General features: G+C 36.8%; 1 protein-coding gene across 1 annotated transcript in view; it reads right to left on the reverse strand.

The window, feature by feature from the left end:
- Positions 1-22,215, reverse strand: part of DARS1 (aspartyl-tRNA synthetase 1) — a 39,405-nt gene that overhangs the window by 16,122 nt on the left and 1,068 nt on the right. Inside the window, exons 3-7 of the mRNA XM_048062739.2 lie at positions 17,001-17,093; positions 11,925-12,027; positions 3,746-3,848; positions 2,491-2,571; positions 1,994-2,053 (exon numbers count right to left, since the gene is read on the reverse strand). Coding sequence (XP_047918696.1) covers positions 1,994-2,053; positions 2,491-2,571; positions 3,746-3,848; positions 11,925-12,027; positions 17,001-17,093 — 440 coding nt within the window. The remainder of the gene's footprint in view (positions 1-1,993; positions 2,054-2,490; positions 2,572-3,745; positions 3,849-11,924; positions 12,028-17,000; positions 17,094-22,215) is intronic.

A 22,215-nucleotide genomic window follows, 5' to 3' on the forward strand; every position in this document is an offset into this window, starting at 1 on the left:
CTGAATTCCCTTTTAGCATGAAAAGAAATAGCTGTTTAGCACCTCTGTCCATTAGCTGTTGGAAATGTGGAGAAAAATAGCTTCTGTAGAAGACAGAGTTAAGGTTCAGACCTCAAAACAAGGGGCCAAACATTGCTGAATAAATGGTATATTGACAATGGTTGGGATGTACAATAGTCATAGAATCATTAAGGTTGGAAGATACCTTCAAGATCATCTGGTCCAAACATCACCCTACTACCAATATCACTCAATAAACCACATCCCCCAAGCACCAGAATCGTATGCAATCATACAACTTAGAAAAGAAGGATCCACTTCGGTCAGAAGCTGCACCCTCCAAGTAGACCGGTGACAATTTATTTATTGGCAGACACATAAGAAGTATTTGGAGAGTCCTGCTGGACTACTGGCTATGTCTAGGGATGGAAGAATTTTAGCCCACCTCTGTTTCTTCTCTTGTGTTTACTCTGGCATTACAGTCTTCCTTCTTTTTCCATTACCAGAACACCTTCTCAGGTGTTACTCCACAGATGCTCTCACCTGACTTACAGCTTTCATGCCATTATTTTCAACTATTATTTTAACTGTTGTTTCCCTTTGTATTACTTCTCTGTTCTTTTTGGGGTTCAAAGCTCTTTTCTGTTTATTAATTATACAGGTGTTTCATTCATTAAAAGAATTTTCTTAAGTTTCTCTGGCATGTTGTTCAGCATTTTTCTGCATCATCAGAAGCTCAAGTGAAACTTTACCTTTTAACATCTCAGAGTTCTACCTTCAATTTAGCACACTGCCTTACCATTGCCATAACGTGATGCTTCTTTAAATCATTCTCACTGGTACAGAATTGTCTTAAGTCTTTCATGAAAAGAAAGACAAAGCGACTAATATAATGAGATACTAAATATCCTGAAAAGTAATCACAAATTGAAGTTGCTCAGTATCACACATGATAAGGTCAGGTGAAGAGCCATTAGCATTGATCCAAATAGAACAATTTGCACAAGTAGTTTTAGCTGCTGACAGAGATCAGATGTTCAAATGCTTTAAGCACCTCAGTCCCAAAACATTTCTACGTTTTCCAATAAATAAATGACTTTTTTGTTTTATTTCCCAGGCCCATGCATTGGTTTACTGAGAAACTACCATAATCATAATTTTGAAGGCAGTACTAGAAACACCATAAAAACAAGCTAAGCACACTCATCATTCAATGAAAAGCTAATTAAAATTGTATTGTGGAGAGCCAAGTATGGGAAAAGACCAGAAAAAGTCACGTCGACAGGACTGCAGTTAGTTAATTATGTGTTTAGTGTTGCTATTTTTATTTTTTAAAGAAAAGTTCTGCATTTTTTTTTTTATTGCTGATCAGAAACAGTAAGTATTTGGGAAGTATATTAACTAGCAGAGAGCTGCAAAGAAAAGTATTCCAGATAGAAAAAAATGGGTAAACAGTGGAAGAAACAAAAAATGAGACTGGTGTGATAGCCTGCTACAATTTCACTTGCAAGACATGCATTACAGCACCTCAGCTACATGTTAAGTTCAAAATTTCCATCCTGTATTTCAAAACAGAGCTCTTACTACACTTTCTGGTACTATACTTGAGAAGAAATGTTGTCTCCAAATTGTCTTTATTCAGTCACCTTTGACTTCTAGAAATTAAAATAGCCCAGCTGTAGATGGCGACACGCCAAATCCTAAATGTTCACCTTTAAACGACTAATAAGGGATTCTCCCATGAATGTCAGGAAAGTTGCTTTTGTTTTTTTTCCTGTTGGACTGTTGTTTGCATGTCCATATGTAGATGAAACTGAGTTCTCACAATGTCACTCACAAATTGAAAAACATGTTTAGTTTAGTGAAAAATTGTTTAGTTTTCCCTCTGGCCAACAAAACACTTCCATCAAATCCACTGCTTTATTGCTTCATGGATATGAGCAGTGGACAATCAATGTTTGCAGGTAAGCATATAACAAAGCATATTGCTTACCCTCAGATCAATGACTCTGTTATCCAGTCTTGTGTCTTGGTTTACAGTAGCTCTTCCATCCTAAACAGTTGTGCAAAAAATACATAATGAATATACACACCTAAAAAAAAATTAGTAGAGAAAAACATCTTTTGGTTAAAAGACCAGGGTCACTTCTAAATTCAGCAGAACTTCCAGATGAGTCTGAAGAACATACAACAAACTGCCAGTATAGCAAGGCTTAAGGTATAACTTCCCAGTGGTCACAGGCAGAAACCAGCTAAGGGGATCAACAACACATACGCAGGACTTCAAGCCCTCTGGTTTTGTTTTTCTGCTGCAGTTCAGTAGAGAACAAATCTATAGAAATTTCTAACACAGCTCTGTAGAAATATAAAGGAAGTAAAATGCAAGCCTAACAAAACCCCAGAAGCACTGCACGAAGGAAATGCTAGGCTTTCATGCTTTTCTTCAATTACAGATATATTAAAACATATTTGAGGATGCAAAGTTTTCACCTCCTCGCCTTCCACTTCTGGCCGAACAGCATCATCCAGCTGTAAGGGGAGTCGGGGTTCAGCTAAACTGATCACATAGATCTGAAAGTGAGAGAAGAACAGAAATAACATGAGATTCAGCTCACAAAAGGAGGTGATTTACAAAAGGATATTTTTGGCATAAACATGAAACAGTGTTTGCATAGGCTGTTAGCTGGAAGACTGTGATTTTATTCATATAGTCAAGATACATGGGTGCATTCTCACAATAATACTCACAGTGCTTAAATCTGATTTTCCTGTGGAAAGATGTTTATTTTTTTTTCCCAAGGAGTAAAAAAAAAAACACTGAGTTGAACAAGTATATACTACCTGAGGAACAAGCCTACTGGCATGAATGCCAGGTCTGAAACTACCAGATTTCACAGTTTTAGGTTCAGATTGCAGCTAGATCATCTCATTGTCTCTGTTGTTAAAGTACTGTTTTACTTACCATATAAATGTAAGAGACATTTCAGACTGATAATTCATTTGATAGGAAAAGCACAGTCAGAGAAAGGCACCTTGACATACAGGCTAGTCATAGGTGCATGATTTCCATAATGCTGTTGACTAAAATTTACCTTACTACTACAACTATAATAGGTATTGTATTCTACTATTGAAGTGACTGTGCTTCAGTAGTATTGTAAACATACAGTTTGTATATTGGCTGAAAACCTTTAGATGCAAAAAATACTGCATAAATGTTTAAATATGCATTCTATTTAAATAAACTATAAAGCTACACTTCCTCTAGCCCTACGCCACAAGCTGTGGAAATTTTAGATTTCAAGAGCTCCCCCATTATTAAGCCAGTACTTCACTTCAGCTGAGAGTTATGTATTCCACTCCATTTCACTAAGGGGAAGATTGTAACTCCCTGATACAGAAGAAACTTCTGACTTGCACCTAAAATGATGCAGACTTTTTATTACAGTACCTGCTGCAGTTAAGAATCAAAACAAAATGACATGCACTCTTAACCAAATTGTTCCAGTGAGATTCTTTATTTTACTTGTTAGCGTACTTCAAGTGGAAGATAAAAATCAAATCTTTTAAGAACAGGAATGTTTCATGTTTATGTATTATATAACGAAGTTCGTAGTTTAAAGCAGTATATATCTCTGGTACTGGACCACTTACTTACAAGGTTTGTAAGTGTAAAAAGACAGACTAGATAGGACAGATAATTTCTCAAACAATTAACCAGTGCTCAGTTTTCTCAAAAAATTACCTTTTGAACATGCAGCTCAACATCTTGCTGAGTACAACCTCCGATTTTCTGATGCGCTTTCCTCACAACGCCTTCTACATCCACAATGCTCTCTTTGTTGATGCTGTCAATAAAGATAGTAGGCTTACTAAATTTCATTGCACACTGCACCAGATTCAGTACTTTGCACTCAGATGTTTATGTGCTGTATGAACCGCTGGAACAACAAAACAGTTAAGGATTTAGATAGTTCTTTATTATATATAATCGCTAAATAATAAAGGATGTCACTGAAGTATTCCCAGCCACAACAAACTCAAACTGGGATGGAAGACTTGAGAGGGAAAGAATTATAATTAAGCTTAGTGATCGCTCATTCTTTGTGTGTGTATACATTAAGTGACAAGTTGCACAGTTCTTTTCCTAGGCACATACACTCTTGCATGTGTCAGTTGATGCAATTATCTGAAAGATGGGTCTTGAGCAGCAGAACAACAGACTGAAAGGAAGTCCTAGATCTGGAGGGGAAAATCAAACTGATCGAGCTTGTTTAAACTTCATGACTTGTTACTGAAAGATGCAAGATGCTTGTAAGGCACTTCTTTAAGACAGAGGACATCTTAATTGCTCTCCATTAACAGTCACTAATAGTATATTAAAACTCTATATATTATCTTGAAAATCTTCCAACAATATGATGGAAAGTATGTGTGCTATAAGCAAACAGTAACAAAAGCCTCAAGAGCGACAGATGAAAAATAATTCCTACGAACGGTTTTCATTTAGGTACTTAAAGTATTGGACTTTAAACCAATTACTTTCTACATGTAATTTCATCCCTACTGGAAATATATCTTTACTTTGTGTCTTTGGCAGCGGGCGTACAAAAAGCAAAATATCCGAAAATACTTTTCCTCTTTTTGAAAAATAACTGTTACAATTAACTTTATCTTTCACTTCTCAGGCACTTTTGAGATGACTGGAAAGCACTTTACGTACATCGCTTGACCACGTAAGCCCTCAGAAAGCAAGCAGGTAGCAGGCCCATAATTTGACTTCAAATGAGTTGAGCAAGGATGTCGTTAGACAAGTTGGCCACTACTGACTTTGGGAAATCAAACATCAATTAGCAACCTTCAGGTTTACGAGGTCAGCTCGCTAGTTAGCAAGACTCCTCCCCACACCCCAAAAATCCCCAAACCAATAAATCCTCTAACTTAACTAAATGGAAAAAAGGCTGGGTTAACGAGAAATATTTTACTGCACAGAACTGAGGGGCAATAACCCCCACCCAGTTAAAGGAGAGAAGGCCAGAGTGCAAGCAGATACAAGCCACTGCTGATTGTAACTACAGTCCTAATCACCTGCATCTTCATCAGTTTCTCTAGCATTGCCCAGAGTCAGTCTGGGAGCTGTGAACAAAACCTAGGTATTCTAGACAGACAGTCTTTTTGTACAGCTCCAGTAAAACCACATGAGAAACTCATTAGGATTAAAAATTCTCTTTTTAGAAATATCTGTGTTTGGAACTAGTCATGCTCTCACATGAATTACCCAGCTAAACAAAGAAGTTTCTCTTTTTAGTCGATGAAGGAAACTTGGCCTTCTTCTCTGACAAAGCCCAAGTGGTATGACCCAGAAGCAACTGAGATGCAAAACACTAAGTGTTACAGAGTATGACTACTTGCTTGTCCTGCTTTCTATTATTCCTGAAGCATCCACACCAGCTCTAAGAGAAGCTAGATGGATCTTTGGTCTACAAACTGTTTTATGTTATGAAATTAAGTTCAAAATTAAGTTATCCAACAGAATTTTGAATAAGTGATCAAAGTTGTGAAAAATCTATGGAAGCTGAAGTAACAGTGGGCAATTCAAGCACTAAAATTCTCAAAACTTAACAACATCACTAGAAACGAATCACAAAAAAAGCCAAATTTCATCATTTTAGCATTTCAGCATTCAACTATTTCTTTGATGGCAATACTTTCAGGTGATAGAACTCATTGGCAGCTGCTCTAAAAGTTACACAGACCATGGTGCTTTATATGCCTAACCATTAGGTAATTCCATTTCCTATTTAATATTCCTGAACAGTGTGCTTTTTTGTTATATTTATATTTTAAAAGAGCTACAGTTGCCAAAATCAGCATAATGAACAAATGACTGAATTTGTACAAAGCAAAGGTCAACAGTACACTTTAAATCAGAATTCATTTAGTAAAGTTTGAGCTTCCATTCATCTCAAATATTGAAGATGAGACAACAAATTCAAGACACATAGTAATGACAGTAAGTGCTTAGAAAGAGTTTGCTCTCTTACAAATGGTTCAGCTTAAATCTACTTAAAAAGACAGGAATACATCACTTTGAATGCAAAAGACAACATGAAGATAAGAAATGCACAGAGAATGCATCATGCTAAAGTAGTATTAGGTGTAACTACAAATTCCACCTACTTTTCCAGTAAGCTAAAGTTTAAAAGAAAACAAGTTTTACTCTTCTGCTAATTTCCCCCCGCCCTCAAACAGTTCTCTTCTACTTCTCCTGCTTCCTTCTTCACATCAACATTTTGGCAAAGCCCAAAAAATACTACTAATGACACCAACAGCAGTGTATTAATTGAAATTATAATTTTCCAGTCTGCTGAATAAAAACCCTCCCACTAATAATTGTTAACGAAAATGCTTTAAATGTATTGAAGCAAATTCTACACATTGCAAAAAAGAAAATAATAGTTAAATGTAAATGTTTTTTATGACTCAAATCACTGATCCTATGGCTGCAAGCTGGTATTAGAGAAGTCATTACAGAGCTATGCTCAGAATATGCCCAGAATTCACAACACACAAAATTCTAACAGTTTAAAAATACAGGAAGAAACTGACTTTTACTTCATTGCAACTGTAATATCACTTTGGAAACTTGCATAACAACTCCAAAACTTTGCACTTGTGATTAAATGTGCTTTCACTTATTTTTCCCCACTCCCTCTGAACTAGAACTACAATTGAAACGTTATATTTCTTGGTCTGGAACACACTTTAAGAACTGTGACATCCCTTGGTCCCTATTTTTTTTTATATATATAATTTCATGATGCATTTGAACTCAGTTTCTACCTATGTAAATACCTGTATCCAAATATGCATATAATTGCCTGAGCAAGTACCACCAAATTTTCTACTGCATACAAACATCTTTGCATCTACAAACATTCATAATCTACTCTAAACTTTCATTTGATGATTATAAAACATACTTTTCCTCATTCAGACTGCATATCTGATCTGGTATGCAAGTAAAAGCTCATGCTTTGAGTTCTATTTGAACTGAATTCAGCAAAATCTAGTGCTGGTGAAGCCTGAAGTTCCTAATGTAGTTCATCAAATGTAAACTACAGAAACCTAAAAGATGCTGCTTTGATCCTAACAGGTAATTCCAAGGATGTTACTGAAATGGTAATTTCAGTTCAAATTAGAACAAAAAAGAAGATGCTTTAGTTAAATGCTGGTAACTACAGCAAAATCTTCAAAGTGTTCCCCACAGCACCAGCCCTAAACCATCCAGGTAATGTTTTGATAGAATTCCCATGAGTAACAAAACCAACCAAGCCAAACCAAAGTGAACAAAGAGCAGAAAAAACACCAAAGCTATCACCATTTCCATTAAAGACAACAATATTTCTATCTCTAACTAATGTTGCAAAGGACCAGAACCTAAATTGGGATGCATGAAGAAGACAGATGATACCCTTTGGTTGTTTAACCCTTAATGAAATTATTTTAGTGACAGACTCAAAGCCCAAAGCTAAAAATTTCTCTGTATATTAAACTTTCATTGTAATGTTTCTTCCAAAAAATCAAAACTAATTATTAAAATGTCCATTAGATGCCTTATGTAGCTTTTAATTATCTGTATGCCTGTTAGCCAAGACTTTCTCTTTTAACCACAGGATTGCATTATTGCAGTCTGTATGACAACACCTTTCATCAACAGCTTCATGTTGCAAGCTGAACCCCATGTGGGCCTAAGTGAATCATATTTTCTTGATCAAAAGTCTAAAAAATTAGAAGAAACTTGTTTATTTACTTTAAATGTTTTAATTAGTGAAAGCATCTATACTTCTTCAGACATTTTCTTTTTTTTTTCAAGACTCATGCAAGCAGACTGCACAATATTAACACTTTATTAAATCTTAAAATATTAAATAATTTTTATAAAACAATAATCAATGGTTGCTCATGTCAGTGTCAGAGAAAGCTGGATATAAAAAAAATACTTAAAAAAAAAAAGAGTTCACTTTGCAGCCAAAAGCATGCACAGGTACCATCAGACTGGGATTTAAATTACCTACTCTTGGATAAACTAGACAGGTTTCTTCAGCCTCGAAGGAAGGCAGATTTACCTGACTGCATGAGTTCATCTTGCAGCTTCATCATCAACTTTTTCTAATTTGACATATATTCAGAAATAAAGACAATAAGAGGACAAAATATTCCAGAAATCATCTGAAGACTGACAAATATTATATTAATGACATTTTATTCCTCTTTTTCAAAACTCAGATTTTCTAGCATAGTAGGGAGGAGACCTGCACGAACTCCTGTTAAGTTGGTTATCTATGATCATCTCAAAGTCCTAATTACATACATTTTTCAATATTAATCCTGAACATATACAAAATCTGAACTAGCATTCACAAAGGGACAAATTCATATGGAAGAGTATCAGAGTGATTACTCCAAATAAGCCCTGGTTACTACATACCCCGTGGCAGTAACCTAGTCACCAGTTTCCCATCCCATTTTCTGTGCCATCAGCAAAAGTAACCACTGTGATTTCAATTTTCCCTGCTATTACCAATTCATGTAATCAATCAACTTAAATACACTTTTCCACATTGTATGTTTTTTCCTAAAATTTTACCCATCATATTTTTATTTTTTCTTATGTTTTATCTCTTTTCTAGATTTTCATTCTCTAGCCTACCACAGAGAGCCATGTACTTTCTGAGAGAGGGCAAACTGTTTCAGCAGCTAAATTAGGATCTGGTAACCACCTCCCCCAGCTGCTACATCATATCACCGCTATTTGTGGAATAATGCCAGTAGAGGGGTAAAGCCCAGTGCTGGTTTAAAAAAAAGAGAAAGAAAACCAAAAGTGACCACACCCAGTACGTTCTGGAAAAAAAAAAGCAGGCTGATAAATTACTAATTTCACCACTTGGCACCTTTGCTGTCTGAAAGAGACAATTGACACTGTCATTCCTTGCAGGAATGTGCAGAGGTTTTCTTTGATGAAAGACCTTAGGGGAACTCCATAGCTGCCAACCTTGACTGACACTGCATTGCCAGCTTTGTATTTTTTGAAAGATCAGCTAGAAACTTTTTACAGTTAACCTCACAGAAATCTCATTTAACACTGAGATAAACCAGCGTGAAAAGTATCTTTCCATAAACATAACTCACATTCCTATGATCGTGGAGATATTCAGTATATGAATATTACGTTACTATACGTATATTCATATTACATTCTGTGGTTTCTAGACCACAGAAGGTTATGAAAGTTTTGTTCCCATGTGCCAATATCTAAAAGAGGAACTGGTTTGTTTATTATTTATGAAAATTTGTACAGAAATTGCTCACGATTTAACCAACCTTTATCTTAACCTCTCCTTAAAATTCATGACCTGTAATTTCACAAGCTGTTTTAAAGAAAGTTTTGGACCCACTATCAAAATATGAGAAAGCAGCACATGTAAACTAACCTTTATCCACTGCCAATGAAAGAAGTTTAGTTTACACTGAAATTGAAATGTAAGGTATTTAATACTTTCTTCAATAAATGTGTATTTCCTCAGTTAATGTTTAGGAAACAAGAGGAGATGATGAAAAAGACACCAAGAAAGGCAGAGAAACAATATAGTTATTTTTAGACATCTAAGACCAGCTTCATCTGCTAATAATAATGGCATTATTCCACAGCACATGAAAACAAGCAGGAAAATGACTGAAGACAAGGCACGTACTGTCACTGTGCTTCAGGTGTCACTGACGTGGTGACCACAAGTGCACTTGGAAGTCAGGGAACAGCAGCCCTGAAGGACAAGAGGCAGCTGCAATGACGGTAGACAGAATTGTAGAACAAGATAAAACACTGGAAAAACTGAGAGCGTGGGAGGATATTAACGAAATAGGTTTGTTTTTGGGAAGGAATCTTAAGATGACTGCACTAATAGCGTTTAAAAATAAAGTAACTCTGCAAAACAAAACCCAGGATGGTTGTAGTACTGAAAGCTGTATCAGTCAAAGCACATTACAGTCAGCATATAGGCATTTCAGAAGCACAAATGAGTAAAATATGCATGTTATAAAGTCTGAAGTATCGGGATTTAGACATAAAATACTACCATAAAAGGGAACAGATTGAGAAGTCAAAACACAGTACAAACATGAATTTGGCTACTCAGGGGAAATCAGGTCTGTCACATTAACAAAAGTGGGGAGATGACAGGGAATTGGAAAGAAATTAAAGGATATGGTTCCATCTGATTTAACAGCTCACTGCTGCCAGAAGATAAAGGAGCTATGCCCTCTGCTCTTTCCAGATACCACTTCTTGGTAGCTCTGGACCTCCAGGACCTACTTTAAATCACTACCCTAACAGAAAAATAGCCTAGTATAAAAGATGAGTAAGTCTAAAAAGGGTCATGGAAGGCTTACAAGTGGCAGTCAGCTCACAGAAGAGTAAGGACCAACTTCCTTTTCACAAGCTCCTACACAGAGCTCTGCTGCTCACGAAACAAATGTAAGACACTCAGTTGTGGAGCCAAGAAACATGAAGAAAAATGGAAAAAAACAGATGCTGGAGAAAACTGGAGGATAGGAGAGTATCACTACTATAAAATTGTTTCACTGCTCTGCAGTGCAAGTTTGTTGAGAGCGCACAGGCAGACTGTTAGTGGGTTACAAGGAGAGGAAGTGGGGAACCGAGAGATTGTGCACTCAATTCTTTTCAAAGATTCTAAGTGCTGGAGAGAAAAAACTACTTCATGAAGAAACAGAACACTCTGGCTCATGAACACCTGTAAACAGCATGCTTCACACTGGCACTGCCAACTCTAAGCACCGCCAGACAACTAACACTGCTGGTTCTGTTCTCCCGTTGCCTTGAACCTCAATCAGCAGAGGCATTATCCTAACCTTCTTAACTTGGCTTCTGCAAGTCTATACTACAATGAATCCCTCCTCTCCCTGACATATTGAAGGTTGAAGGCTGTGGCACTCTTGCAGTTAATTAGTGGGGGCTCCCTTCCCAGGCACAAGAGTAGTGCCAAGAACTACACAGAAGCAACTCGAGTACCAAATGTTAAACATACTACTGCACTGAACTGATCCACATGTCTATTTGTGAGTAAGTAGTTATACATGACTAAAAAGCTCTATTATAAAAACACCTTTGTCACGCAAGCATATTTAGTAATGGACAACCTGAAAGCACAATCCTGAAGCAAGAAGCAGGGGGAAAAATGTGTTGTTTTTTTGTTGTTGTTTTGTTTTGTTTTTTTTTATATCATTAAGAATAAAATAAACCAATTAACTGAATTTAAATTGCTTCACACTTTTTTTTTTTAATTAGCAAGTCTAAATATTACTGCAAATAAAATGAGAATATTTTTGAAAAGTAACTCAATCCCCCCAACTTTTTGGGCCAAAAATAAGGCGTGTAAATAAGATTAATTCAGGGCACAGAAAAAACTCTTAATTTCAGCTCTGTAAGACGCTTGTAATATGGAGCTTCTTCGCACCAGTTCTAGCTATGTAATGTGTTACCACACTGCAAATCTTGTAGAAGAAAAACTCTGAACACGTGCAGACACACACAAACATCACACAAAATGAAGTGCCCCACTAAGCTCAGCTTGCCAGACTTTTTGTTAGCCACCTTGAAAGTAAATGTAGGTTGTCTATGGCGAGAGAATGCTGCTTCAGCAGTTCAGAATGAATTTCAAGCCTGTTCTCTATTTTATCTTTTGTCAGTGTAATGTATTCAACGCAATAGTGAACTGACAATTTAAATAACTACATTTTAAAACAAACGAAGCATTGATGTTAATGTGTGAAAATGGTCCCAACCCCTGGGAGTCCTGGTTCCCACCATTGTTTACTCTGACAACAGGATATAATTGCTTACTTACTTGGCAGCAAACTTTACCATCTGCTTGCTCGCATGCTGTCCCACAGCCACAAGAGCCTGGATATTAAACTGCTGCTGACGCAGGACTAAGAAACACTGCTTCCCTGAATACAAAGAAAAACAACGCAGGTGTATTAAGGACAAGTTACTCGGTATCTTTGTGAATGAGAAAAATGCTTTACTAGTTTGATATTAAGCTGAGCTCTTAAGGGGAGACGGGGAGGGGAAGTTTCCCGCTCCCCCTCCCTGTCTAAATAGCTAGATCTCACTACATTCAGCTCTGCAAGTACACCCACCAAACTTGAGATAAATCAAGTAATTTGGCTTACAGAACCTGCGAACAGACACTGTCTTAAAGTATCAATAAGCCTTCCAAGATAAGTAATATTTAGACAGAACAAACTACAGTTCATAACTTTTTGAATATCAACTGTAAGAAGAAACCATACTTGTTGCTTCGGTCACAACTGCTTCAAGTATACATTATTTTAAAATAAGTTCTTCTCTTCTAAAATGTACTTCATCACTTCTAAAATTAAAGCTGTAGAGCTCATTTGAAAAATGTACTCTGAGAGAAATGGGCTTGATTTTGCACCACAAGGGACTATACCAACAATGTTCATTCTATAATACACCACACACTCAGAATGAGTGGGAACAAAAGGAGTATTGATTCTGATAAATGACAAGAACCTAAAAGACCCAAATAAAAATTCCTGTAAGAGCAATTTATTCATGAACAGCTTAGGGAAAAAGAAGTTAATAGGACTTAATAGTAATTTACAAAGAATATAATGCACTTTGTTGACTTTTAAAATGGGAATTTCCAAGTCAACAAAACTCCTTTAATTTGTTTAAGTGACAGTTACAATCATTTCATACTTCTGTTCACATCTCTAATAAATATTCATTACTTAACTTACATTTAAGGAAACACGGTGATTTTAAATGTTTCTTCCTCAGATAGAGAGTACTGACAACAAATACTCACTGTTGTACAATGACAAAATGCATCGATACTATTTCAGTTCCAAATTCTGACTCATAACATGACAACATTTCCATTAAAATTGTGAGAATAAGAAGCTAGCTTTGTCAGACAGAGCTACTTCCCAATTACTGCTGACTTACACTAGGAAACATTCAAAACAACATATATCCAACTTGAACAGTGATACCAAAATGACAGTTGTGGTTTTCACTTGTGATTATGTAGATTACAATTTGATACATAGCTGCAGATGATTTAAATGATATTAGAAAATCATGACAGATGTAGATCATGACATACAATGTCAAATAAAATCAAACACATAAAACAACTAAAAATGCTATTAAAAATAACAATTACTTGAAATAACTTTGTCCTATGATTGTGATTTCAAAAAATGCAATAAAACTAACAGCATATTTTCAGGAAAAAAAAAAAAAGCCTACAACTATTTCCATATTCCAGAGGCTGCAATATCTTAGAAAGCTAATATAGTAAGGATTTACATTTTTCCTACAAGCAAACATTAAGCCATAGATTTAAATTAGAAAAGTACAGGCTTCATAAATTAAGTAGAGCCTTCAGCAACATATATGCCTATGTTTCAGCAAGTTGACTAATTAAAGTACAATTTTTCCATAGGACATTATATGCTAAGGAGTTTTTGGATAAGCTAGGTTTATCTCTCATCTTTAACATCTCAATATTTCTTACTTAGTCTTGGATTTGATACTGTATTTCCTTGAAAACAGTATTTTTCTCTGTGATCTCAGTCACAAAGAATTTAAGGAAGTATGGTGGAGATTCTGCAACACAGTATTAGGTGTTCAAACAAAAATATGCAGCTGAAGACAGCTACAATGTCACTCAACTTGTAAAAAGTTAAGGAAAAGCTAGTGAAACAAATGAGGAAACTTCCTATCATACATATCAGAAGCAAAAGTTCTGCAGTTGTACTTAACTCCAACACTGTAAGTCTGATAGATATTTGCATTACAAAAGGACCCAAATCTTGTCATGAGTAATGGCAGTTGTTTCTATGAGAAAAAAATGCTTTGTAGAATATAATCATTTCTAATCACACGGAAGATAAGTGATGAAACAAACCTCACTGATAGAAATAATTAAAACACTGGAGTTATAAAAATTGTAGAAGGAAACAACTTTTCCCCAAAGAGCCTAATGCGTGCAAGATAAAGTACCAAACAGATGAGGCATAACCAAGTCTAGTTCACGATTAGATGCCGTTCCAGATCAAGAGACAGGAAAAAAGGAAGCATTAGAGTGTGAAAAAAAATAGGATTATGGGATGCTCTCCATGTGTTTCAAAATCTTTACGTGGTATTTCAGTGAAAAGCGTAAGACCAACTTTAATTACTCACATTCAACAACAATAAACTATTTAAGCTTCTATAAAATAAACCGATATTGTATCCTATACATGAAGGCCTAAAAAGATGAAGAGTTTCAAAAGAAAATTTGGTTAAAAAGGTTTGACAGTTTATTGGTAGAAACTTTTAGTCACTGAACAAGTAAGAATACATCACACAGAATCCAATCAAAATTAAGCACAGAAAACCAAACAGGAGTAGATGTCCCTTCTTAGAAATACCAAATGACACGAGACCTTATGAAAGAAAAGGATGCAAGCAAGAACTTTGCACAAACTGTGAAAATGTGTTTGCATACAAATTAATACACTGTTAGTTACACACATCTACCAGCAAAGGAAAAAACTTTTTTTTTTTTTTAAATAAAATTTGGTCCACTTGCACTTCGTGGTCGTTTTATTTTCAGACATACTATTTTGATGTTTTATAAAAGCTTTGCATCCGTAAAACAAAAACAAGTTCCAGCCTTCCATGCCACAGAAGTCCCAGCTGCCTGGCAGAACCCACACTGATTTCCCAACTGCTGTTCAATGATAAACGCGATCAGTAGCTTAGGCTGGCTTTAAAATAAAGCCAGAAATAACATTTCATCTATGATAAAAAACACAGGGCCTCAAGCACTTTAATTTTAGTACAACTCACAGAAATTCCCAACACCCCATTCTTTACACATCTTTCAGTTAATTTCCATTGGACTTCATGAGTGGCTCGCTGTATGAGACAGCTGGATTTTGCAGTCGTTCACATTCATTTCTTTGGTTTATTGGTCAGAACCAGACAGGGTTAAGTAAAGGCTATGTTGGTTTTTTAGGAGTCAAATCCAAGCTTCTAAGAAAAATAAAGCTATTTTTGTGCAAGATTTTCCTGTTTCCTGCAAGATTTTCCTCTCCGTAATGGTAGGAATAGCGCCACAGTGTGTGTGGGAAAGGCTAACATTACATTTTACTCAAACATTTGCTTTTGTTGTAAGATTCTTTCCTCCAAAGCTTAAGTAAACAAGCATACAGTATTCCCTAAGAGCATTCCCTGAATGTCAGAACTGTTCTGTCTTGTCAGTCTAAGAGAGGGAACAAGAAGCACAATCAATAAATTGAGAACACTCTGTGCTCATAATCAATTCATTTGCTTTTATTCTTCAGGTTGTGCTAACAGTTTTGAAAATAGACATTGTTATTTCATGAAAAACCACAGTCTCTCCTGAGGTCAAAGGTGAAGGGTGAAAAGCAACAGCTTCCTGTAAGTTAATGTTGCCATGTTACATGTTATTCTGACTGAAGTAAATGTTTCATATTAGTTATTTAGAAAAGAGAAAGTAATAAACAACAATTCCATTTTGTTTTAGAGGTCTGTATAAAGACATCTGTCTTTAATACGGTAAATTCTGTTAGTAATCTGAACTTTTCCTCTAATTACAAAATAAAAAGCCATGAGGATACTCATGTTTGTATACTAATAACAACAATTAAATTAGATCATGTCTCCTGCCTGAATAATTCCAAGTTGTAATGACTGAGGTTTTCACAGCTTTTGTGATTATTTAGTTTCTGTACCTAGCAAAGAACAACTTCCATTTTATACCATACCACAAAACCACTGAGGAAATCACACAGGTCATCCTAAACGTAAGATTCTAATATACATTAAAACATGTGATATGTATATGTTTACATTTAGCTCCTTATTTTAACTAACAGCATTACAGACACTCATTAAGGAGGACTTTCTCTTTTTTGAGGATTCCTTTTCTTTTTAAAAAAAAAAATTAATCTACTATCTGTGACAATAGTCTGTACTGGATTTTCATCCCTACTTGGCATTATTCCCAGTTCTACAACTATCGTTAAGCTTCATTTGTGAAGATAATTTCTTTATGCTCTTTCCTTTCAACTCTTGGGAAGACAATGTATTTGTATCTCACTAAAGAGCTGCCAAACATAACTGAAACCAGTACAACAGTTGTCAGCATCTGATGTCAACTGAAAAGGCCAAAGCCTGTTGAAGTTTGCGTATGGCCAACTGATCTCCAGAGAGAACTTCTGATTCTAGTGAAAAAACATGGCTGTCAGACAGCCAACTGTGACAGCCCACACTACGCAGAACCTACAAAAGGATTCTCCCTCTGCCTTAAGTCCAAACTGAAATAATCAAATACAGACAACCAAAGGCAAAAAATCTGTAATTTTAATGCATATTTTTGTTTCCTATCAAAGAAAAGGTACAGTAAAACTATTCGTACACCTAATACAGTTGATCTGACAACTGATATATTTAAAATATTTTTTCCCATACAGCCTTAAAAATGGTTTATCTCAGTGCCCCCAAAGAGCTCCCCCAAAGCAAAATGACTGCAATTTTTTACGATTATTATTACTTACAGTTGTCCATACACTGTTTTGTAAAGTGATAAAAACAAAAATTACTTTTACAACAGTGTAATAATAATACCTGATTTTCCGCTCAGCTGAAAATGAAATGTCCTCTTCCCCTTTCAGGAGAAGAAGAGTAGAAAATAGAGAAAGCCGGTTGAAGTGAACACTGAGTAACCAAGTGGCAAAGTTTTCTTATACGCAAGACATAATTAACAGATAGTAATTGCTTTGCTTCCTTTTACCGAAAAATCATGACGCCAAAATAAGTGTCCAGTTTATACCAACAAAATGACAAAATAAAAATCAGATCCCTGGAGGCATCTCACCTTTAGCTCTGCTCGTATGAATTCTGCCACGAACCCAAACCACCTCATCAGCCTTCTCCTCTGTCAAGTCTTTTATTCGAACCAAAACTCGATCTGCATTACAGAAAATAACACATTTTAAAATTGTTTTTTGGAAGGAAAACATTTTTCATTTAAACTCCAGATACATTTTCTATCACTGCTAAAATTTACAATAAATCCAAAATACTATTTTGTGTACCTACAGCATAATAGAAGTTCGTACTGAAAACACACAAGATCTCATTTCCTTTCTCAGCGAATAACACTTGATCAAGGAGTTTTAAATTGGCTCAAGCTTAATGTTTGACTTACATTGCAGGGTCAAACTGTCCTAAAACAAAAGCAAGGCTTATTGTAGTTTGTGGATGGCACACCCAGAATGACTACACTGTTTTTATACAACTTCGCTCTGCTGCGCCACGAACCTGGACTTTCAAGCCTGGATTTCTGCTCGCTAAGGGATACCTGCCTTGCTCCACTGTACAACATGGACATTGGTATGTTGAACGTATGGCTCAGAGGAGACATGGCTGTTCTCTGTATATACATAAGCAGGGTGAATATTGCTGTAAAATAATCATTATTTTAAATAAAATGAATCTACAAACACATGTGCACTACAAATTAAAGGAACATTCAATGCAGGGTTAGGAAAGGGTAGAATTTGGATAATAAAGAAAGAAAGTTAAAAATATTTTTAAATGAATCAGGACTTCACTTTTATAGTTTGTATGCAATTAAAACTAGTGATTATACAAAAACATCTTTTTCAAGGGAGATATGTAACATAAACAAATTCACTCTCTCATCTTTCATCATAGACTTCTCCCATGTTGCAAAATAACATTAAATTCACTAAGACTCTTCAGCTAGTCTAAGACTAAGGCTTCTCTTCCCAACAGAACTTTTTCAAAGTTTGTCTAACCCAGCTTACCATCTGCCATTCTGCACTCCTTCCTTCTGTCCCTGAACATTAGTCACAGCTTGCCCTGAAATCCTATTATTCTGCACTGGACTGGTATTCTGAACTCTGCAAATATGAAAGGGGGTGGTAGTGTTTAAATGTTTTGTATGCCCTTATGCTCAGGGCAACGCATTTTTTTCTTCACAGACACACATCAAAATAAGAACAGAATGAAAGTGCACAGAGAAACGTGATACAAAATTGACTTGAATATATTCATAAGCGTGCGTGCACCTGCACTAGGGAAGGGAGACAGGGGAGTAAAGATGTTATTGCTTGCCAGCAACCCCTGTTGTTCAAACTTCATCAGTACTATAAGAAACAAGCAACCAGCACAACCTATAAGCTTTAGTACTTCTAAGAGTTTGGTATTTAAAAGAGTTTTACAGTTAAAATTACCTCAGTCAACTTAAAACTGTATTACTAGAAACCCAAAATATTTTCCAGGCACAATCATAAAGACAGAATGAGGTGTTACTCTTTTTATGGATCCTTAGTGTTTCAAGAACCATCTGCATTACATAAATATTTCTTAAAAATCTTTTTGATACATAATGGTCCATGTTTCACCAAGACCAAACGACACCTTTAATGCAAAAAAAAAACACATATATATATATATATATAATTACTAAAAACTATTTCAACTTCCATAGAAAGGGTAACAAAACAACATCCAAAAAGAGGCACAATTAAGTGATTTTTTCAACAGTAGACATGGCAACTTCTCCATCACTGTTTCCCTATATGTCCCAAATCTGGTCTTCTTTCCTCTTGTTTCTAAAATGCTGGTAGTTCACGGTGATGTCAATGCTTGTTAGTTCATGGTAATGTCTACGCTTGTTAGTATAAGCAATCATTTGTCTTTGCCACTCATTTTCTCTTGTCCAGCCAACATATTGTAGCTCGTGTCTTCCCTCCGTATTCTCACCTATCATTTCACATGGAATTCCTTTCAGTTCATTTCTATCTTTTCCATGATAAAAATGAAGCTTCTTGTTCTCACCTTGGCGGTTCTCCCATCATACTCTCCAGACTACTGTCTATTTTTTGGCAAATGCAAGCTATACTTACATTTTGTTTTCTTGCCTCTTCTTGCTGCACAAACACTTACAGATAATATCGCAAAAATAAAAGACATTGTAAATTGTGCTACAGTTGCAGTGAAGACAAGGAACACAGATATTAAAGATCAGACCAAACACTCCTTTCTTAGGTCTGAATTTACATGGCCAGCACCCATTGAATGTTCATGCTATGTCACATTCATTGCTATTTAAAATCATATTTAAGGAGAAACTGACTCTGTATTTTTTAATTTCATTTCCTTCATGTATAGCACAACCTCTTCTTTTCAACATAGTAAATAAGAATTATCTTTCTTGCAGAACTCTACCATTTTTTAAGCATAGGAGGAGAAAATAAACATCCAAAAAGCTATATGGGTCACACAAGTCAAAATCACTTTTACACAACGTTTCTTCTAGGTTCGTCTAACTTACATCACTGAATTTTGAAAGGGTTATAAATATTTCTGCTGTCGCTGTGAAGCGCCAACATCATTACAACGTTGGATAAAATTGTAAAAAATAAGAAAGTGGATGTTTAATAATAATAAACTAAAAGCCAAAAGGAGTTTAAGATGAAAGCAGCTTCCAGAGAGGGGAGGTGAAACCAACAGGTCTGAACAGACAAAAAGGGAAAGGCAAATGGAGTTTACTAGCAGTCATAGCCTCGAGCTGGCAGGAAGGACTGTAAAGACATGAGGTAATGGGAGGTAAGCACACCACACAGGCAGGGCAGCCAACACTAGCACAAAAAAAGACTGAGGTGGGCCAAGAATGAAGGCACAGGTGTGTGTGTGTGTGAATACAGTGGAGCAGGGCAGAGTATCTATGCATAAACTTTGTGACAAAGTGAAAGACCTTTTATTTTGCCTGGAGAAGAACAAGAATCTCTGAGTGCAGTGAAATGACAATAAGCTCTTCCTTTGGAGAGAATAATTTGCTCCAATCCATCTAAACTTTTTAGCTCCCCATGTCCATCCAATGCCCTCAGCTCAGTGCAGCTACTATATCGAGCCTAAAACCAACCGTACTACAGGCAGCAAACCGAGCTCCGGCCCACACCTGTGCTGTTGGCTCCAGTTCCCAGACTGTATGCCGATCCGCACACACCACCCACAACTCATTATTCTGACTTTGACATGGCACGTATCCACATGGACTTCAGCAAGAAATTAAGCACAGCACAAACAGATGGAACACCCGCATTTGTGGCACCCCATGCCCCACACGGTAGCTCCTTCAAGATGGTCAATGCAACCAGAATACTTCAGGGAAACACATATGTGCGCTACTGATGTTGAATGATGACTACACGCTCCCATGACTCCTTTGATAAGAACTTTCCCTGGCAGGAACTTCTGAATCTTTAAATTAAAAGGGCATCAATCTTAAGGAAGGCACTGGGCTGATCTTGAAATCTTTTATTACAGGCATTCTGTTTTTTATTGTTACCTTATTTGGTGTTCTGGGTAGCCACTTTCTAACGAATGGAACAGCAGGAGTGGATGTAAGTTTTATTTTATGTCCAGTGGAAAGCCTACTAAATCTTGTCCATGTATTGGCTGAGACTTTTTCAATGATTGAGGGGACAACAACCCTAACTACAGCACTCTGCCCTTTCCACATCGTTTCCCATAGCTTCTACCATTTGCCTTCTCAACTTATTTTTTCTCCAGAGCATTTTTGAGTGTTTCTTTTGAATATGAGACAGCTGGCAGGGTAGACTTCCTCCAAGACAGTAGGACTCGATCCACCATCCAAGCCTGCAGCTGGGGCTCCCACAGAGCTCTTGATAGAGGGTGTGAAACTGGCACAGGGGACAAAGCCTGCAGAAGCTCTGCTGAGCCAAACGCCATCGCAGAGAGCACAGGGCGAGGAGCTCCAACAGCGCGATCCTTCAGCCTACAGTCAGCAGCGCAGTTTAACTAGTCAGCTGCTACCTCTGAGAAGGTGCCTTTTTCATGTCGTTACGCCCTTTGGGTTGTGACTGCACAGCTATCTACGCACACAAGTGTGGATGGCTGTGTTGCTGCCCCCTCCAGCACTTACCACACCACCCCCAGCCAACTTCTTTTCCTTTGCTAAGCTGGCTAAACAAGTTGGTATTGTTCACAATTAAACACGTTGAAATGGAGCACAAGAAGACCGCTGCAGCCAGCAGCTGGGCTGGCTAACATTGTGACAGAATTTCAACTTTAGTCCTGTTTCTTTGGCAGCTAATGCATATTTTATTCAATAATGCCTGTTGATACAGTCTCTGGTGATTTTCTCATCCCGCTATTTTTTTTTTTGCATAATGTTCCCCTTCAGTTGTTTTCAAACTATGATTGCTTTTGTGGCCCCTCCTCTTCCCTACATTCTGCATTTCCCTTCCTAAGGGAGGTCAACCAAAACAACCATTCAGAGGAGAGAAAAAATACCTAGTCACATATGTACTTTTTTTTACATTCCACTATGAAAAAGTTACAAGAAGCCAGTCTGTTACCTTCCCTCACTCTTGTTTCATGAACTGAATAATGTGAAGATAAATATTTCTTGGGATGCTGATCTAGGACATTGTTCTCTAGCTGAAATGTCTTTCTGAATCCCAATTCTGTACCAGTATGAAGTGAGGATTTCTGAATACACAGCAGTGTGAACAACAATAAAAACCTATAAATATTAATATAGCCTACTCAGAGAGAGCTATTGCAACAAGCCATAGCAGAACTTACTCAAAAAAGACCCCAACCACCCAACATCTCAGGACTTGGTATACTATAAATAACAATAATTGAATACAAGAAAGTCAAACCTGCAGTGACAAACAGTCAAAAACTGACAGGCTGCGCGGGGCAAGGTCCATGCGAGCGCAAAGACTGTAATTCCATAATCTCTCTGGACCCTGCTCTGATATCTAACTACTATCACGATTTTCTTTTCTTCTGTCCAATCAGATTTGCTTCTGTTCCAACTTATGTCCATGACCTCCTGTTTGATTGCCACACACCTTCAAGAGTCTGGCTTTATCTTCTCTATACCCCCCCCATAAAGTAACCTTAGATAGTGACAAGATCATCCCTCAGCTGCCTCTCCTCCAGGCTGCACAAGCCCATTTCCCTCAGCCCCTCCTCAGAGATCCTGTGCTCCTTCCCCTGCCCAGGCTGGCAGCACTCCATCAGAC

Source organism: Anser cygnoides, chromosome 6 (assembly GCF_040182565.1).
Source record: "Anser cygnoides isolate HZ-2024a breed goose chromosome 6, Taihu_goose_T2T_genome, whole genome shotgun sequence".
Lineage (NCBI taxonomy): Eukaryota > Metazoa > Chordata > Aves > Anseriformes > Anatidae > Anser > Anser cygnoides.